The 22,035-nt window shown below is 34.0% G+C and overlaps 1 protein-coding gene across 1 annotated transcript; it reads right to left on the reverse strand.

Annotated features, from left to right (window-relative positions):
* Positions 1 to 469: 469 nt before the first annotated feature.
* LOC149546383 (protein HOTHEAD-like) lies at positions 470 to 4,793 on the reverse strand. The gene is made up of 4 exons (XM_089793964.1): positions 4,706 to 4,793; positions 3,418 to 4,077; positions 625 to 1,462; positions 470 to 515 (listed from the first exon to the last, which is right to left on the reverse strand). Exons 1-4 carry the CDS (start codon positions 4,791 to 4,793, stop codon positions 470 to 472), a joined length of 1,632 nt encoding a protein of 543 aa, XP_089650090.1.
* Positions 4,794 to 22,035: the final 17,242 nt, after the last annotated feature.

Below are 22,035 nucleotides of genomic sequence, written 5' to 3' on the forward strand. Positions count from 1 at the left end.
TTTGTTGATAATTATATATATATAATCTATATGAAATTATATGAATATTATTTTTTAGGAAATCAAACACACATTTTATTTTTATAAATGCTTATTTATACTTTAATATCTATTTAGTATGTTGAAATTTTTATATGCATCTTTCATAAAATTAATATATTTTTTACATTAGATATATTAGATATGTACCATTGGTAAATAGTTTTTAAATTCAAATATTTGAAGATAAATAAACCTCCAACATAACATTGATATTTTTCAATTAAATTAATATTATTTTATGTAATGTTGTTCCATATAATCATAAGCTTTCTACAAAATTATGTGTCATACTTATTCTTTAGTTAATATTTTAGTCATTTATAAAAATAAATCTCATATATATTATTGAAAATTCTAAAAAAAAAGACATTGAGGAATGTATAGATGGTAGAAATCCTGCTTGAATCATGTACAAATTCCCTTTGAATCATATAGAAACCCCACGTTCTTGCAAAATCTTCACTCCTATATATCTGCAAAGTCATCATCTCTATTAAAAATCTAATTATAGTTTATGAGACAAAATTTAAAATAAAAGAAAGACTGAAAAATAAAAGTGCAACATTTCAATTTTATATGTACCTTCCGAGCATCAAGGTAGTTGCTTGTGGGTTGGTGCCAGGTGCATCCCTAAAGGTGGAACCATCAACAACCCTCAGAGCATTGACACCTTTGACTTTGTGACTCTTGTCAATCACAGAGCCAATATCACACCCTCCGTGAAAATGCCACATGGTATTGATATTTTCCATGCAAAACTTGGCTATGGCCCCCTCATCCTTAATATTAGGTAAAGATGGCCCAATGAAATGCAGCCTCCTTGTATCATTAGACTTATCCTTGTATGCATATTTTTGTATAGATTTTGTTTCACAGATACCAGCTATTACCTTGACTCCCTGTACACATTTATTTAGATCTATAGGACTAGAATAGTAGTTATAGCGAAGGGAAGGATTATCTCTAGGATCCCTACTAATAAGAGTTAGATTTCCTCTTGATAAGGGGTAAGCTAATTTCTCAAGGAGTACCCCACCATACATGTTTATGGGCTTGGAACCATTTGATGGAATTTGCTGCACAAAGCTACTGGAAAATACATAGAGCTCAGAATTGTTCAAAATGCCTACTGCTTGTATGCTAGAAGTATTCAATGGTATAGGGGATTGTAACACTACTGTTGCACGAGGGTTATCTTGGACCCCTTGTCCAACTAAAGGCGTATGTTTTACAACAGATATATTCAGTTTATTAAGATTTTTGTAAGGTCCTATTCCACTTAAAAGCAAAAGTTGAGGGCTCCCAATGCTTCCAGCTGACAAAATTATCTCACTGTAACATGATGATTCATTGATAAATGCTTGATAGGACTTACTATTGACTGAGTTTATGAACTCTACACCACGAGCCCTCAGCATTCCTGCATCATTTTTTTTTTGAACTATCAGATTTGAGTTCATTTGATCCAAAAAACAATTGTTCAGCTTCATGATCATATTAGATATAAATTTCAGTCCAGCTTCATGGTTATAGTAGATTTAAATTTTAATCCCAAATCAAAATTTTTAGAAAAACCATCAGATTTGAGTTCATTTGATCAAAAAATAAAAAAATAAAAAATGTTCAGCTCCATGATCATTCTAGATTTAAATTTTTTATATACATCTGAAGTGTTTCCTAAAGCAGTTCAGTCAGTGGTAGAGAATCTGAATTTTCTTTTGATTTCTAAAATGATGTGATTATGTTGACGTAACGTGCAAGCTTATGAAACCAGGGTTGGATGGCAGAAACTGTAATTGAATGAGTTAACAACCTACACTAGATAAATATCATTACATTCAGATTGGACCACACTGCTGTGCAGTGAGCTTCAAATAATCATCATTTTTAGCAGCTGTAACGCACTACTTCTAGTTGATATCTGTGTCAGTAGAAATTCAGCCCTGGGCTTTTTCCCCACTTTTGATGTGGGTAGCCACACGGAGGCCTTGGTTTCAGTCCTAAAGATATAAAGCATAAAACCTATTCATTTCTCGATACATTGTCTATGTAAGTTATTTTTTTATTGTCCTCTCGAAAAGCATATGGAATAAACTATATGTTTGGCTATTTGACAAAAAACATATAAAACAATCAAGTGGAATAAAGGAGTGGATGTTAAGTACTGGAGTTCAGAACGTGAAGCTTTAATTTTTTTTAATTAAAAAATAAAATGAATTGGAGAGTCTATAAATCAAGTGAAATCTTAGTTATTATATTTAAAAAGAAATTTAGCTTATACAAACATTGTATTTATATTTTTAAGAAAAATAAAATATAAATCATAGTTGCATGTACAAAATCAACTGTTGGGTTAGATTTATTTGCCCTTTACCTTGTAGGACATTTTTTTCTAGTTTTTTCCTAGGAATTTAACAAAAGTTTTAATATTCAATGATGGAAATCTAATTAGTTATACATAAAAATAATAGTCTTTTAAAAAAATAACAATGAATTACAGTTATTGGCATTGAAGGTACAACATTTGCTAAAAGTTTTATAAATAGAATAACAAGTTAATGAACTTGATTTTAGAAAAAATATTAATAGGTAAGAATATTAAATCAGAATAATATATATGTATATATATATGAAAAGTCTTAACTCTTCATATTTATAAATATTACCTTCTAAATGAAAATTTAACTCTAAAACTCTACAATTAAATTTCACAATAATATTATAAACTAATATATTAGGAAAATAACTCCTCAATGATATTACTCATTTTCTCTACCTACCCGTTTGGCTGTGGGAATACGAGTACAAAAGGCATATGTAAATTCTTAAAATTTTGAATTCTCCATTTAGGTGCACTAAATCAAAATTGCGAATAGGAATGTAATAGGAATATGTATTGGCCCAAAAATGAGTATTTACAATTTCAGCGAATTAGGTAGAATTGGAATAGGTATTCCTATTATGATTTTATTTATTTTTAAAAACACAAATTTTTGTATCCTAAATTCCCCATCAAATTTTGGTTGAACCAAACAGAGAATAGGAATATGTATCCCTATTTTTATTCCAGAATAAAAATTCCTATTCCCATATTTCTATTCCGGCAGCCAAACAGACCACATAATGGAAAATAAATTAATAATAGAAAAATTGAGTGCAGACCTCAACAAAAAGCAAAGGAAGTACTCAAGATATCATGGAAGGCAATTGAATGCACTAACACATTCTCACGCATCTCTTCGCCCAAAAAAATATAACAATATCTATTTGCAACTTTAACCAAACAAATACTATACTCAAAATAAAAGAAGCCAATTTAAGATACACTAAAACAACAAACATGATCCAAAAGTACAAATTTGCTTAATTACGCACCTGATGATGAGTTGAAGAGAATTCTAGAAGCAGTGGCATTGAGCAGGACAACAATATTATTAGGGTTTGCATACTTGAGCAGATCTGCAGCAGTGTGCCTCTTGCCATTGTTATCAAAAGTGGAAGCACTGATCTTTGTCCCCTCCAAGTGATCCACAGTATACCCATTGTCAGGAAGCACTCCCACTTCCAAAAGTGCATTTTTCAGAGTTCTAGACCACCGAGAAAGGTGATCCGGTTTGAATGCATTCATTTTCTCCACCCACAGAAAAGATTCATTCACCAGTTTCTCATCCCATCCCATGCGTTGAATGTATCCCAAGCTCGCTCTGCTGTAAAATCCGGCATTAATGGCGGTCCCACCTCCCAAAACTCTGGCTCTCACCAACATCACTCCATCCTCTGTTAGAACTTGCTGAGCTATGGAAGTGTATTTATCTGTTTCATTCAACGGCTTCCCGAAATTAGATCCATCCTCAATATCTGGATTTCCGTAAGGAGATCCTCCTCTCTCCAGTAGCAAAACAGTGTGATTCTGTGAAAGGGTTGCAGCCAGAGGACACCCTGCTGTGCCTCCTCCAACGATTATGTAATCGTATTTTCTTGAAGCTGCTTTCTCGGCGTCCAATGTCATAAATGGGTATGGAAAGACCGGATTACCTGCATGTTTCCACCATCGTATTAGATCCAATCAATCTTACAAATCATAACATTCCTTATTACAAAGCAGAGATGTAAACGTTCTAAAATCGAAATTTATAGATCACTGAATGTAATTGCAGAAGCTGATTAAAAGAAATCACGAATAGTTTAGACCAATTTCATAGATTCTAAAGATATTTTAGATTTCTAAAGATTGAAATTTTGATAATGGATCACCGGTAAATAAGACAACAGAATGAATTTGATTAAAAGTTATGTGGTTATGGCAAAATTTAGTGAACAAAAAGTTGTGACAATGGATGTGGAGCATGAACAGAAATGTTGACCAATAAATAAAATCGTAGATGGATTCAATAAAATTTAATCTATAAGATGTAAAGATAAGATTCTAGTTTCTGATAATAAACGAGAAAATAATCTTTAAACATCATAGTAAGAAACAATTAAGTTTTGAAAAAATTGGTCAATTTTACTATTAACACTTCAATTCTACAAATCAATATGATGTTTAAACCAGCCATCCAAAATACTAAGAAAAAATTTACATGCAAGTTAATGCAAAAGCAGATTAGACCAATTTCATAGTCACCAAAAATAATCTTTAAAGAGAAACAATTGTACAAACCAGCTGTGGTTGTTGCTGCTTCCATGCTGCACAACAGTTGAGAACTTGTTAAGAATAGAAGCCATGGAATGAAGAGTAGAAGCTCCATTCTCACTTAAAGTTTCGCTTTCTTGAGATTGGCCTATCTATTCAATCCTTTTATAACAGTGGAATTCTCCCGGCTTGCACTAAAATCACTATAACTCAAATACTAATGCCGTTTGTGGACCCACAATTAGGTGAAGAAGAAACTTTAAAATCCCACATTCAGACAGAGAATTATGTTGAAAGAAATTACTTTCAGTGCTCTAGAACGTTAAGAGATCAAACTTTTCAAATGCTGCAAATCCATCTGAACTGCCATTACATTAGATGCATATTAGTATACCTGAATAAAGAACACAATTTGATTTTTCCTACTTTTCCAAATGCTTAGGTTTTAATCTCTGGAGGGCAACTAGAAATCCTAAAAAATCGTGGCCGTAGAGCTTGATTATTCAATGGAGCGGAGCTCAAGCAGATTCACATACACAAAATTGCGAAATGCCCGGAAGGCCCTCAATAATAAAGCTACTTACCATATCAAGAGTGAGAGCATACCTGAACTACAGCAATTAATTTAGTATGTGGAGAGTTTTAAGAAGGAAAGATTTTGTCTGAGAGTTTTTGTTTTATGATATAGAAAGATTCCGATGAACCTCCTCTCTATACAGGGCAACGTCTATGTAGCACCCAAAATGTCTGTAACTATTATTTATTTCAAATTTAAAAATAATTAATTAAAAATTGAAATCTTATTAATATAACAATTGTTTAGTTAATTAATAATTACAAAAACTGATAATAGTCTATACGATGAGAGCTCAGCTGAGGGAAATCAGATATGGGTTTTCCGCAGAGCAGGTGTAGTTTTGTATGGTCCGTATTTTGTGAAGTGGATTTTTGAAGTTGTGTATGGCATTGTTGTAATCTGGTTTGGCTTTAACGAAGATTTTATCTTGGAGGACGGGTTTGAGGACGGGAGATAAAGGACATAAATTTGAAACCAGTGAAGAGGGTTGGGGGCTGGGAAGTGGGGGGCTCATATACATGAAAAGCTGTATAAAAAAAATTATCAAATGAAATTGACAAATAAGTAAAATAATAAAATTACAAATACTAAATATTAACATGTGAATGTGTCAAATATGACGATGATTATGAGTGAAATTATGAACAGTGATAGTATTCTTTAATATTGATTATATGAATATATTAACATTGAAATTAATCATAAATAAAATAGAATTGAATAATGTTGGATAAAAATGACAATAGCATAACATGAATTGTAAATGTGAAACACTAATATAGAAACTTTGGTTCTAATTATTATTTAAGATAGGCAACATTATCAGCAATGGTATATGTAATAACAACTACAAACTATCATAAATTGTCAAATAAGGTTTGCAAATGATCTATTAAGTGTCCTTAAATCAACTAGATCTCTCTCTCTCTCTCTCTCTCTCTCTCTCTCTCTTTCTCTCTCTCTCTCACACACACACTCACTCACTCACTCACTCACTCTCTCTCTCTCTCACACACACACACAATCATTGAATAAGAATCCATCAATATGAAAAATATAACAAGATTTTTGTTCTCTTTTATTAGTTGTTGGTGGTTGAATTTAGTTGTAAATGTTAAATATTTTTAGGCTCATTTATTTTAACTAGCAAGGTGAATTTTAAACTCTTTGTAATGAACTATATTATTTTAATATGTATATATTTATAGTAAACTCACAAAAGGAAGGAATCTAACTAGCTAAATGCCCAACCTAATAATCTCAAAGACCCAATACAAACAAAAAAATCAACAAGAGCCAAAATTAAATTAAAAAAATTGAGACTAAATAATAAAGAGAAAGAGCCTTAACCTCCTAATATTGGTTCATCTCCTTCAAAATGTTAAAAATAAAATTATTTATGGTTACCCTATGTAGAGGTTACTTTAAAATTACCTTCCATTGTTGTAATAGTTGCCAACTCTTTCTTCTTCCTTTTAGCACACCTTTGCCCAAGTTATTCCTACAAAATCTAAGCAAAGCTAAAATATCCATCATATAGTTGCTGAAATAGAAAATCTCTTCTAGCTTCCTATGGAGATCTTCTTTGTAATTTTTCACATTGGAAATGGCACACTGAATGTCCACTTTTTTCTTCTATTTAGATGGAACTAAATCACAAAGCTCCCTAAGATGCTCCTCAATAGCATCCCTATTATCAAGTCTAATTGGCAAATCATTTATAACTTCCAAAATTCTCTCATCCTAGATGTCTTTAAACTAATCTCTTGCCCTTGCATTAGCTCCAACTATTGCTTCTAACCTATTTATCTTTCTAGAAGTGTGAAGATGCACCGAAAACCATTTAATGTTATTATAAGACAGTTATATAACACAAAACCTTGTCAACAATTTATTAAGATAGTTTGATAAGTTAACTTTAGGAGCTTTAATATGGGGTTTTGGAGGAGGATCATGATGAGGGGAAGAAGGATCTAGGAAAACCTTTTATACTTTTGTGGGGTGTTATGTGAGGCCCATTTAGACTCAGTAGACCACAAGAAGGAAGAATTAAAAGAACATCAATAGCCTCCTTATGAATAACATTATTTTCCGAAGCATTTTTTCCATTTTAGCCCTTCTCTAAGGATTAACACTAGTCAAAGAAATGGGAGATGAAATATTTATCCTAGATGACAAGCCTCCTTTAGCATCTTTCAAATTAGAATGCTCAACAAACAAATCAGGATTCATAGATGAAAAGGGGATACAACTAAGCTAGGTAGGAGGGAAGAAATTGAAAGTTACATGATATGAGAACAAAACCTTGATGCAGAGGAAGCCTCCCTTTAACCTTAATTTTCAATTGACTGAGAAAGAGAAGAAAAGAGTTCTCATAATATTGCATCTCACTTTTTGGCCAACTTTGATACTAAGATGAGCATTTTGATTAAAAAATTCACTTCTAAACACCTATTGTTGCAAACCCATTAGGAACTTGTAGATAACATAAACTAGTGACTTATAGAATTTTGTTTCTAGTTTCTAACTTTTTCATAAAAATGGAATTGATTTTGTTAATGTAGCAACTTAAAATGGAAGAACCTCCTTTTGAGACCTTTTAGCCCTCCTTAATGTGCTCTCTCTCTCTCTCTCTCTCTCTCTCTCTCTCTCTCTCTCTCTCTCTCTAGTGTTGCCCACATTTTTAGGTCATCTATCTTATTCTGAAATGGTGCTTTTAAGGTGCTATTTTATCACCTTTTTGGTTATACATTCTAGCAATTGTACTTTTGCTCAATTCTTTATGCACCTTCTTTGAGGCCTCTAGTACTCCTTTCTTGGGACTACCTTGAGAATATGTTGACCTAGGTGGGGCTATTCTAAAATAGGTCAACCCCTTATGAGGAAATTGAATTTTTGGGCCCAAAGTGCCTTAGGTTTTCCAATTGTTTAATTATATTCCCCATTTAGCCTACTTTATTTTTTATCCCAAAAATTAGTATATAAGGAGGCTTGGGATCTTCATTTTCATCCATCACCATCCTTTTAAAATAAATCAAGAGAAAGCATATATACATTCACAAGATTTCAAGCAAGCATTCTCAAGTATTCATTCAACATCAAGCATTTCCTTCTTTCATCAAGCTTCTTCCTTCAAGGTAGTGGTGGAGTTTTACTTCTAAGGACATCTATCATTCAGTACATCCATTTTCTTCCATTTTCATTAAGGAATGTCACATGCAATTCCTATTCATGTTTTTTTCACTTCTATGATTTCCTTTTGGTTTCTTTGTTAAAGCTATAACATTTGCATACTTGATCACATATCAAGTCCAATTGCATCTACAAAGGTAACTATATATTTCATTTGATATATTCAATCCTACTAAATATTATCATTTCCTATATCAATACTTTTACATCTCAATTTCAATGTTGATTCCTCAATCCAGGCCTCAACTAAGGAAATACCTCATCAAGCCAAAATAAAAACAAGGGTTAATTGTGTGCAAGAGTAGGATAGTTGAATTATGACCATATATGAAGACAATCCTTTTCAAAACTATTTATGGTAAAATGGAAGAACTTTAATACTCCACTTTAAACAGTTACTAAATCATTCATATATGCATGTGTGAGTCAAAGACGGGAATTTCCAAGTATGATTCCACTTATGATCCAAACTAGATTAGCTAGGACCCAAAGGAAGAAGGGAGCTAATAATAAATTCAACTATTAAAGAAGAATGCAATACAAGGAAACATACTCTTTGGCCCTAAATAGGATAATGTGAATGTGAAATTGAACTAATTTCTTAGATAGTGTAAATCTAGATGATATATAAACATAATTATCCCAATTAAGATACAAATTTAGGGTAAAAATATAAAAGGAAATAAAATATAAATAACTCACCTTGAAATGTATAGAGAAAGACATGTATTTTAGCTCCAAAACTCAAAGATAAGAATCATATCTAGATATGCATCTACAAATATTAGAATGAAATGATGAAAGGAACAAAACCCAGAAATGCCCCTTAAAAATGGAGATTGAAGGACTAGGTTGACTTGGTAAGACATCCTACAATCAGGTTGAAGTAGTTTGGCAGCCTGAAACTAACTTCTCTATAAAGCTCCCAAAAACTAGGTTCCATATTCACAATCCTTTCGCTGACCACTTGTAGATTAACATAGAAAAGAAAGGTTTTGTGGTTGGGGTTCAATGAGGGTTTTCCTTGGTTAGGCCCTTTTCCTTGGTCAGGCCCTAGGTTAAGGAATTAATTGTAATTGAGAAATATAATTGTCAATGACTAAAAGACAAGATAAACTTTAGGATTCACCTTGCTTGAAACCCCTTTTTGTAAGGATTTTGTATGTAAATGTATTGTAGATCTTGAATTAGGAATGTAGCGTATCTCCACTCTTTGCAATAGATATACCATAATTACATCATGGTGCCATGAATATAAAAGTTCATTAATGAATAAGATTATGAATGATTTAATGTAGGTCTCCTCCCTTTATGGCCACCAATATGCTAGATCTTGGAGAGTAAATGATCACAAAGGATCCTTCAACTCTAGATAGAAGTTCATTTCTTAAATGTTTAAAAATCTTGAATACTTGAACTCCTTAAATGCACAAATATGGACTTGAGAGAAAGAGCTTGAGTGTATGAAACAATGAGATGCTTGAGATTGATGAGATATGAAAATGAAGCTTCCAAGTCTCCTTATATATGATCTTTTAGATGGGGAAACTGTATAGGTTGACTAGATAATGGTAAAAAACTAATTTAATCCCTAAGTTCTTTTGAGCCTTGAGCCATGGAACCTCCATGGACTAGGTCAACTTGGGTTAGTCTACTCTAGAGCAGGTCAATTTGAGTCAACCTAGTTATGGAGATCAGATCTAGGAAGTGATAAAGAGAAGGGGAAGATAGCAAAGAGATAAGGTAGAAAGATGGAAGAACAAGAGGGAAAAGGAGATCAAGCACATTCATATGCATGGTCTGAAGAGGGTATTATGAAGAGAGAGCTAAGATTTCCTAAAAGAAAAGCGCACCCATTTTAAGATGGTTCATTTAGCCCCCACTTTGGGGTATGTGCGGAATCATGGTCAACCAAAATATAGCCTTAAGTGGATGTGAAAATCCAGTAAATCAGTGTAGTGTCAACTTGACACATAATTTTTAAGTTTTTATGGACTTTGTATCAAAAATTTGTAAGAAATTGAATGTAGTTTCTAATCTACTAGGCCTTATCTAGACAAAACATTATTTGATTAGTCAAAAGTTTGGATTTTAATGCAGAACTACAAAAAATTTAGGGTGAAAATAAAAAGTAACTGTATGTTTGACCACCTTAATCAAAATAGAATGATAGTATTTTTTAATATAATTATAGATATAAAAATTACACTTATGCTTGGATGTGACGCATATTTTTGGTATTTCTATTCCAAATAAATAATTAAATATAAATTTTCTGCTATAACTTTTCTAGAATAAAAAACTTTTGTGTCTAACCACCTTAACTAATTGAAAAATTTGTCAAATTAATTATTATTATTATCCTTATACTAGGCGAATCATAGAATGTGATGCAACTTTTGAATTTCAAAAATATTATGTTGTTTGAAAGTTATAGCTATTTTTCAATCAGTATGTCAATCAACACTTTACAGTCATCTTCATTAAAAATTAACTAATAAATACTTATCAAACTCGTAATTTGATAGTAATTATATCGATGGAATCTTGAGAGTGTTATAAAAAAAACCCTTTTTGTTTCATTGAATTTTGATGAAAATAATATTGTCAAATGGCTACTCGAAGTCTGAATGTCAGTGAAACCTTTCTCAAACACATTTTTTGAGTTGACCAAATAGGTTTGGTAAATACCAAGCCCAATCGAGTATCCAATACTAGATCGAATGCCCAATATGAAATCAGCTACCTGAAAAGTGGTGGCCAAAAATCTTTCAAACATTCATAGCCTAGCCCAAATTTTGGAGGGAAAGCAAAATTTGGGATGTGTGGACATTATTATTATTAACTATTATCATTACATATGATTATGATTATTGTTATTATTAACTATTATTATCATATATGATTATAATAATATATAATATTATTATTATATACAATTATTATTATGAATATTATTATTAAATATAATATAGTAATAAATATAATTATTATTATGATTATTATTATTAATATATATAGTAATAAATATGATTATTATAACTAAATATAATATAGTAATATATATGATTATCATTGTTATATAATCTAGTAATATATTATTATATTAAAATATACAATATTATATTATTATTATTATTAAATATAATATTGTCTTTCAACACATTCAAACCAACCAAATGGGTCCCTGGGGGTCTTAGGGCCCCTAGGGACATATGTTGTCATGAAATGTGTCGATAGGGGTCATAGGTTAACCTATGACCCCTTTCAAAGCATTTGAATGAACTAAATAGGTATGTAGGAGTACTAGGGCCCCTAAGGACATATGTTGTCATGAAATGCATTGAAAGGGGTCATAGGTTAACCTGTGACTCCTTCCGATGCATTCAAAACAACCAAATGGGTCCCTAGGGATCCTAAGGCCCCTAGGAACATATGGTGCCATGAAATACGTTGAACTTTTGATGCATCCAGACCAACCAAATAGGTCCCTAGGGTTCCTAGGGCCCCTAGGGACATATTTTGTCATGAAATGTATCAAAAGGGTTCATAGGTTATTGTATGATCCCTTTCGATGCATTTGAACCAACCAAATAGGTCCCTAGGGGTCTTACAAACCCTAGGGACATATGTTGTCATGAAATGAGTGGAAAGGGTTTCGATGCATTCGAACCAACCAAATACATATGTTATCATGAAATGCATGGAAAGGGATCATAGGTTAACCTATGACCAGTTTCGATGCATTCAAACCAGCCAAATAGGTCCCTAGGGTTCCTATGGCTCCTAGGGACATATGGTGTCATGAAATGGTGGAAAGGGCCATATGTTAACCTATGACCCCTTTTTACACATTGTAACCAACCAAATCGGTCCCTAGGGGTCCTAGGGCCCCTAGAGACATATGTTGTCATGAAATGTGTCGAAAGGGGTCATAGGTTAATCTATGACCCCTTTTGACGCATTCAAATCAATCAAATGGGTCCTTAGGGGTCCTAGGGCCCCTAGGGACACATGTTGTCATGAAAGGTGTTGAAAGGGATCATAAGTTAACTTATGACCCCTTTGTTACTATAAATAATTATTATTTACACTTTACTTAAGTTTACTTAGGTCAAATACATTATTTTATTATTTATTAGGTTAGATGCCTTGGAGTATGTGTACTCATATGAGTCATCATGTTGACAGCATAGGAGTAAGCAATTCTAATTTAGCACATGGTGTCTACAACATCTCTACATGCAAGACACTTTGTCATAGGTATCCTCTCATTTATGCACATATATTCATACATAATGGAGGGCATGTGCTTAGTTGTCATGGTTATCTCATAGTTCATTCTAGATGCATCTTAGAGGCCTTTATATATGGGCACCTCTAGTGTGCTATACAATCAATTGAATATCATATTATTATTCTGATCATACTTCATTTGGTCTATTTTATGCTAGTTGTTGAGCTTCTTAGTCTTGGATGAATTTCACCCTAAGGTAAATTCGTACATGATATTAGAGCCATAGGAGCATCATTTCATAGCCATTGGAGACTAGCCTTACTTCACCTCTCTAAGGACACCTTGATCTAGATTCAAAGAATCTATAGATATTGGCTTCATCTAGAGCCAAATTGGACCTCACTATTACATTTGGAGCATTGACTCAATGAAAATTGACTATAAATTTGCTTATGCTAGGCTATACTCAAATTTGAGTCAAAAAAATTTTACAAACCAACACTCGAAGGCCTAATTTGCAAATCTAGTATGATCATTTTCATATCTACTTATTTTATTTTAGGATGTATTAATTTTATTTTCTTTGCCATTTTCAGAGAAATTTTTCAAAAAAAAATTAGGCCTACTGGGTCTACAAAGAATTTTTTTTGTAGGAACTGAGTTGTGAAACCCTGCCCCCACGAGGAATATTCCCTGTTATTTTGGAATTCCATCAGCATTATTTTCAGTACACAACTACTAGATTACACCATATAACTGACATCCATGCTATTATAGCACTATGGACCAATGAGCATATCAACCAAATCTGGCTCACATAATTCTGGCAAGCCTATAGATCCGGTCACCAACTCATAGGAGGTTTTGTTTAAAGTTTGCATTCCTCTTCTTTTAAACAACATGGAGAGCATAATCTCACCACATGTGGGACTAATCTCTCTTGTTAGTAATTAAAAATTGGTCATTTCAACCACTTTCCAGCCACTGCAGATTACTCTCCCATTAGACATGCTTTAATGACTTTCGGCACTGATCTATCTTCTTGGTGACTATAACACTGACATTGGCTCTGACACTGATCCACAATTCTCGGCCCATGACATGTGTCACCCAACCACCCTACCATGTTGTCATCCCTCCACATCACCATAGTGACATGTACACTGCCACATAAGCGCCATCTCAGCCTATGACATTAGCAGACAACTCAAATCCGTACCTACCATGAGAATTTTTATACAACTTTTGTACTACTAATGTCATCATGACATTATCTAGGATGTCACCCTAGGCCCAATTTTTGCTAACATCAATGGACCCTGTCATTAAATTTGATAGTCGTCTAATCATCATCTGGAGGCCAAATAGAATTGTTACGATGGATGTTTGGATGTCAAATTTAACCTCATGTTTTTCTAATCAGACCCCTCTCTAGATTCATTTTTTATTTGATAGTCTAACTTTGGGAGGCCATATCTCAGTCATCCGAGCTCAAATTTAGGTACAATTTTTTTTTTTAGCTAGAATTTCTAAACTTTTTAGTGGTGTTGTTCTTTTCTAGTTTTGGTGCACGAATTTGTTCAAAATTTCAATTTTTTGTGATTGTACCTATCTAATCTTGCATTTTGCAACTTCAATTTCTTCATATAGGCTCATTTAGACTCAAAATTAGGTTCCTTTTTTTTTAAGTGCATATTTTTTCATCTACTTTCCAGATTTGCAATCAGATTATAGGCTTGTATGCACAAAAATATCACTTTCAAAAATAGGTTCTTTCTTTGCTTTTATTGCTTCAAAATTGTTGTACATTGTATGTTCTAGATTTGTACTCTATAAAGAGGTTGTAAATAGCAAAATCATAATCCATTAAGGCCAAAATTGGCAAGTGGTTACTATAAATGCACTAAGTATAAAGTGCCAAAATCTTTCTTTTTTTTTTTTTTGGGGGGGGGGGGTTGTTGTTCTTGATTGAGTGAAAGAGGGGGTGTCTCTTGGTGTTGTGTTCCTCTTTTTCTATTGTTATTTTTCATTTCTTACATCATTGGAAATCTTAAGTTTCCAAAATTAACACCACATAACTATGCCATGTCTATTAAAATGTGGTGTCAATTAATGCATAATGAAGTTTCTCAATATGTTGATGGTAACAATAGGTAATCAAGTATCTAAAAGTGATATCACTACTTGGGAATAGGAAGATAGGAAAGCCCTAGGTAATATTATTATGGGGATTGAAGACAAGATCCTCTATCAGATTCAAAAGTATAATACATCCAAGGAAACTTGGGATGCCCTCAAAAACCTATATTGTAAAGTGACTGAGGAGGATGTTTACAAAATTGAATGTGAGCTTGTCTCCTTAGATCTTAAGAGATTTTATTCTATATAGGATTTCATCATTAAGGTGAATTAATTAAGAATAAAGCTTGATGATTGTGGTAGTCTTATTAAAGCTAATAGGATGATCTATCTTATTCATAATAAGTTGTCATCTAAGTACTACACATTTGTTTCTTCTTACAACACCACAAATACTACATTAGGGACTTCCTATAAGAAAGTCACTTTTGATGATTATGCTCAACTATTAAACGATGAAGAAAAGAAGTTGCAATAAATGGGAATTCTCAAGTTATCTAAGTCTAAGGCATTGGTGGCTAATAATGAGGGTTCTCAAAACTCAATTTCTCAAACTTCAAATAAAGGAAATGGAAAAAAGAAGAAGTGGAAGAATAACAAACAAGAGGATATAGAAAAGACAACACCAACATCAAATAAAAAAGGCAAGTCTTCCTCAAATACCAACAAAAAGGGAGACACTAATCAGGAGAAGAAAAAGTGTGCCTATTGCAAGAAGTTGGGTCATAATGAACATCAGTGTTATCATAAGAAGATTGATGAGTTGACAAATGTCATGAAGAAACACAATTTTCCACAGCCTAATTCTTATAAGGAGAAAGGATCTTCATCTTTAGATTCAAATGGAAAAGGGCATGCTTTACTCACAAACACTATTAGTCAGGGAGAATAGATCATAGATTCATGTGCCACACATCATATGGGTGCATCAAAAAGGGATTTTTTCTTATATGACACATTCAAAGGTACCACACATCTTCATTGGTGATGACACTAAAGTGAAAATTGAAGGAAAAGGTGAAATTGAGATGGACAATGGAGTGCTCAAAGATGTTCTAGATGTCCCTAATCTTACCTCCAACCTTATTTTAGTCTACCAAATGACTCACTATGAAAGTGAAAATAAAGTTTAATTTCTTCTAGATTCAATGGTAGTGAAAAGCACTAAGGATGACTCTATGATTGTAATTGGTCAAGCCAATCATGATTCAAGTCTTTACACTTTCTTCTCCTTTGTGCCAAAATCAAATGTGCAAGCCTTGCTATTACATTCAAATGTAGAAAGAAAACTGTGGCATAAGAGATTTGGACATCTCAACTATAGATATCTACAGTAACTTAGCAGCAAGAAGATCGTCAATGGTCTACCTCAAGTTCAATTTTTAGAAGGTGTGTGTTTAGGTTGTTCACTCGGGAAACATCCAAAAAAATTGTATGAAAAGGGGAAGTCTTGGAGAGCATAATGTGCTCTTGAATTGGTTCATAGTGATGTGGCATGCCCATTTCTAGTGCCATCATTTGGCAAGTCTCACTATGTTTTCATCACCTTCATACATGACTGCTCTTTCTTCACTTGGGTATTCTTCATGGCTCATAAGAGTGAAGTGTTTGAAATATTTCTCAGCTTCAAGGCTCAAGTGGAAAAAGTATTCAAAAAAATCCATCAAAGTTCTTTGAATAGATAATGGGGGGGAGTATGTGAACTCAAGACTAATAGACTTTTGAACTCAAGAGGGTATTGACCTTCAGCATTCAATACCATATATGCCTCAATAGAATGGTTTTGTTGAAAGGAAAAATAGAACTCTCAAGGAGATGAGCACTTGTATGATACAAATCAAGTTTCTTGATCAAGTCTTTTGGGTTGAAGCTATGAACTATGCTAACTACATCCAAAATTGGAGTCCTCACAAAGATTTGGATGGTGTAACCCTCTAGAAGCATGGACTACCAGAAAACCTATGGTTAAGCACTTAGAGTCTTTGGTTGTCTAGCATGGGCACGAATACCTCCACAAAAATGCAATGCATTGGAAGCTCAAAGGAAACCTTGCATCTTTTTTGGATATGCAGAATCACCAAGTTAATGGATCTAGAGATGTCCACATGATATATTCTATGAGAAGTGTGTTCATTTTGAAGAAAGTTGTCCAAGCTTTTCTTCTTCAACTCCTCCTTCTTCCTCCTTCATTGAAGAGAGTCATAGTGAAAATAGTGACTTGGAAGATGTGCTTACTCAACCCACATAGAGGCATCAACTAGTTGAGATTGAGGATACTTCTACTACATCTTCTTCCACAAGACCTAGATGGGCTAAGTAGACATTGGATTCAACATGACCATTGGCAGGGAATATTTCTAATACAAGGAGGACAAGATCATAGTACAATTCACTCCCACATGCTTATATTTTAGTTGCTTCATATCCACAATCATTCAAAGAAGCATCAGATATTCTAGAATGGGATAAGGCAATGGAGGAAGAATATAACTCACTTATGAGAAATGAAACATGGGACTTAGTCTCTCTTTCTAAGGGAAGAAAATTAGTTCAGTATAAGTGGATCTATTAGACCAAATTTTTAGTAGATGGAAGTGTGGATAAACATAAGGCTTGAATTTTTGCAAAATGTTTTTCTCAAGTGCTAGGCATTGACTATACTAAGACCTTTACACCAGTGGTAAAAATTAACTCCATTGGCTTGACAATAACTATAGAAACAACTCAGGGATTGGCCATTCATTAGATGGATGTGAAGAGCACATTTTTAAATGGTGATCTATATGAGGAGATATATATGGAGCAACCACATAGATTCATATAGGATGCTACTTTGGTTTAAAAATGAAGAAGTCTATCTATGAACTTAAACAAGATCCCAGAGCTTTATATGCCAAGATGGATTCCTTCCTTCTCTCTAAAGGCTTTACCTAATGTCATTCTGATCCAAATGTCTACATTCTTTAGAGGAATGATTCACATTTTCTCCTTGTTCTTTATGTGGATGACTTGATCATTATAGGAAGCACTACATCCATAATTAACAATGTTAAGGCTAATTTGCAAGATAGGTTTGTGATGATATACTTGTATCTACTTCACTATTTCCTTGGTATAGAGATACATTAATCCTCATCAAGGATCACACTAACACAACCCTAGTATGCTCTTGATCTTCTAGCTTGGTTTCACATGAGTGACTACAAGGTTGCATCCACCCCATTCCTTTTAGCTATTAAGTTGGAAACAAAGTGTTCCTCGCCATTTGTTGATGTGACTTTGTATAGATAGTTGGTAGAAAGACTCATCTATTTAACACATACACTTCCTGATATTTCATTTGTAGTTGTCTTGGTTTCTTTCTTCATGCAAGAGCCACATGAACTTCATTGGAAGGGAGCCAAATGCATCCTACATTACATTTAGGGTACACATACACATGGGATACATTATGTAGCTAGTACAAAACTTTAGTTACTGGGTTACATAGACTTAAACTATATAGGGGACCTTGATTCTCACAGGTCTACTTCAAGATATATGTTTCATCTTAGTTTTGACCCCATTTTTTGGTAGAGTAAAAGTCAGAACAACACTTCTCTTTCATCAACTAAGGCTAAGAGTGATAGAAGCTATTTGGTTGTAGCAAATCTTGAAGGAGATTGGTTTTGAAATTCCTAGACCCACCATCATACATTGTGATAACCAAAGTGTTATTGAGATCTCGAAACATCTAGTTCAGCATCAACAGACAAAACATATTGAGAATCATATGCACTACATTATAGAGTTGATTCATGAGTAGGTCATTACATTGCAATATTGTCCTATTGAGTAACAAGTAGCTAACATCTTCACCAAGCCCTTTATAGAGGTCAAGTATCTTCATTTGTGAGATCTCTTGGGAGTGAGGGATTTTTCTCTAGGGGGGTGACATGATCCTTCTCTTCTCTTTTCTATTGTACACATCTCTCTTTTTGGGGTAGGGTTTTTCCCATGATGCTTTCCCTCTTTCTCTGTTTGCAAAGAGATTTCATTGCATTGTCTTGTATGCACAAAATTGCATTTGTACATGGTTCCCTAACATGGCCTAGTATTCAGGACCCATTATGCATTTCATCATAGTTTTTGTGAGTTTAAGTGCATTCCCCTAAGTTGCACTCAAGGGGGGGGTGTTAATGTAAATAATTATTATTTACACTTTACTTAAGTTTACTTAGGTTAAATGCATTATTTTATTATTTATTATGTTAGACACGTTGGAGTATGCACACTCATATGAATTGTCATGTTGAAAACATCAGAGTAGGCAACCCTAATATAGCACATGGTGTCTACATCATAGGAGTTAGCATCTAATTTAAGGACATGGTGTCTACAACATCTCTACATGTTAGACACCTTGTCATACTTATCCTCTTATTGATGCACGTATATTCATGCATAATGAAGGATGTGTGCTTACTTGTCATGCTTATCTCCTAGTTCATTCTAGAGACATTCTAGATGCATCTTAGAGGCCTTTATATATAGGCACCTCTAGTGTACTATACAATCAATTGAATATCATATTTTTATTTAGATCATAATTCATTTAGTCTATTTTGTGGTAGTTGTTGAGCTTCTTGGTCTTGCATGAATTTTTTCCTAAGAAAAATTCTTACACCCGTTCGACACATTTGAACCAACCAAATAGATCCCTAGGGGTCCTAGGGCCCCTAGGGATATATGTTATCATGAAATAAATTGAAAGGGATCATAGGTTAACCTATGACCACTTTTAATGCATTCAAACCAACCAAATGGAACCCTAGGGGTCTTAGGGCCCCTAGGGACATATGTTATCATGAAATGCATCAAAAGGGGTCATAGGTTAAAATATGTCCCATTTCAATTCATTTGAACCATATGTTATCATGGAATGCATCAAAATGGGTCATAAGTTAACCTATGAGCCCTTTCGACACATTCAAACCAACTGAATTGGTCCCTAGGGGTGGCCCCAAGGGACATATGTTGTCATGAAATGTATCAAAGGGGGTCATGGGTTAACCTATGACCCCTTTCGATGCATTTGAACCAACCAAATGGGTTCCTAGGGGTCCTAGGTCCCTTAGCAACATATGTTGTCATGAAATGTATCGAAAGTGGTCATAAGTTAACCTATGACCCCTCTTGATGCATTCAAACCAACCAAATGGGTCCCTAGGGGTCCTAGGGCCCCTATGGACATATGTTGTGATTAAATGAATAGAAAAGACCTATGACCCCTTTCGATGCATTTGAACTAACCAAATGGGTCCCTAGGGGTCCTAGGGCTCTAGGGACATCTATTGACAAAAGTTGCATCAAAAGGGGTCATAGGTCCCTTTCAATGCATTTAAACAAAATAGGTCCCTAGGGGTACTAGGGCCCCAAGGACATATGTTGTCATGAAATTCATCAAAAGGGGTCATAGGTTAACCTATGACCCCTTTGGATGCATTCAGACCAACCGACATACGTTGTCATGAAATGCATCAAAAGGGGTCATAGGTTAACCTATGAGCCCTTTCGATGCTTCGAACTAACCAAATGGATCCCTAGGGGTCCTAAGGCCCCTAGGAACATATGTTGTCATGAAATGTATCAAAAGAGGCCATAGGTTAACCTATGACCCCTTTCGATGCATTCAAACCAACCAAATAGGTCCCTATGGGTCCTAGGGCCCTAGGGAGATATGTTGTCATCAAATATTTTGAAAGGAGTCATAGATTAACCTATGACTCCTTTCAATGCATTTGAACCAACCAAATGGGTCCCTAGAGTTCCTAGGACCACTAGAGACATATGTTGTCATGAAATGCATCAAAAGGGTTCATAGATTAACCTATAACCCCTTTCAACTCATTCAAACCAACCAAATAGGTCCCTAGGGGTCTTAGGGCCCCTAGGGACATATGTTGTCATGAAATGCATCGAAAGGGGTCATAGGTTACTTTATGACCCCTTTTGCTACATTCAAAACAACCAAACAGGTCCTTAGGGCATCACCTAGATCCAATAAGTGCTAAGCATTCCATTTGTTCTCATTAGAGATGGATTCATTTTGAGTCACTACTCATGAAACATGGGTCAATGAATTTGACTCAAAAAATTACACATTTAAATCCTGATTGGAATATGACAACGTTACATATCTCCTAATTATATTTGACACAAAGGTTCTAGAACACCAAAATGGATAATTAAATTGATGAAATGATTATTACCAATCTGGAAGAGAAAAAATTAGAAAGAACCATTTGGTTATGGGCTTCAAGATATATAAGATGTTTTTTGACAACAAGACAGTGGTGGAGAAATGTCAACTTTTTATGCACTTATTAAAGTTGCAAAAGATGAGACCTATGCTTTCAAAATTGAAGATTCATGTTAATAAAAAAAAGTGGAATAAAAAGGACATTATTGTGAAGAATCTTTTTAGTGCTCTCAATAGCATTGGGAAAAATACCAAGGAGAAGGATAAGAGAATTGCTTGAAGGGTAATTACAACCTCTTTGGTAAGTCATCATTTGAGAAAGGGTAGATTTATGACAGAAACTTGTATTGAATTGAACCTAAATCGTACTACTTTGAGAAGAGCACATAGTAGATGAGAGAGACTTGATGATCCTCTTCAAAATGAAACATGGGCTTTTGGTGGGAGACTTCTACATTTTGATAAGAAGCTATCCAATAATGTGAAGGAAGAAATTACATGGATTTAGCACTCTAGCTCAAGAGTATCACCCAATTCTAAAGATGTGTTAAAGTTGAGAATTGGCATAAGAGACCACGCCACATCGTAAACATTATTTGGAGGTAAGTCAAAGTATTTTGTTCAAATAATTTAGATAGAGTCATCTAGGATTGCATGTAGTGCCTCTCCTATTTGACTTTTGTAAGTCGTCCTGATGGATGCAACCTTGTTGATCTTTTGTTGTGATGGGATCGTGATTGTCACCCTAAGTGGTCTACACCATCGAGGTGTTTAGATTTATGTTTTTGTATCAATTGCTTTGATTATTCTTTTGACTGATCTTTGAGATTATGATGTGATTTTTGGTTCACTGAGGTTTGTGCCAGTGGTTACCAGGATCGATGTGGTATCATGAGGTCATTTCGTGATTACCTTGAGATGTGTGCAGAGATTGCACTATGTACTATTACCATGCTACACTGGACTAGGTT

This window comes from Cupressus sempervirens, chromosome 7 (genome assembly GCF_028749045.1).
Source record: "Cupressus sempervirens isolate cs-2001-9-10 chromosome 7, ASM2874904v1, whole genome shotgun sequence".
Taxonomy (NCBI): Eukaryota; Viridiplantae; Streptophyta; class Pinopsida; order Cupressales; family Cupressaceae; genus Cupressus; species Cupressus sempervirens.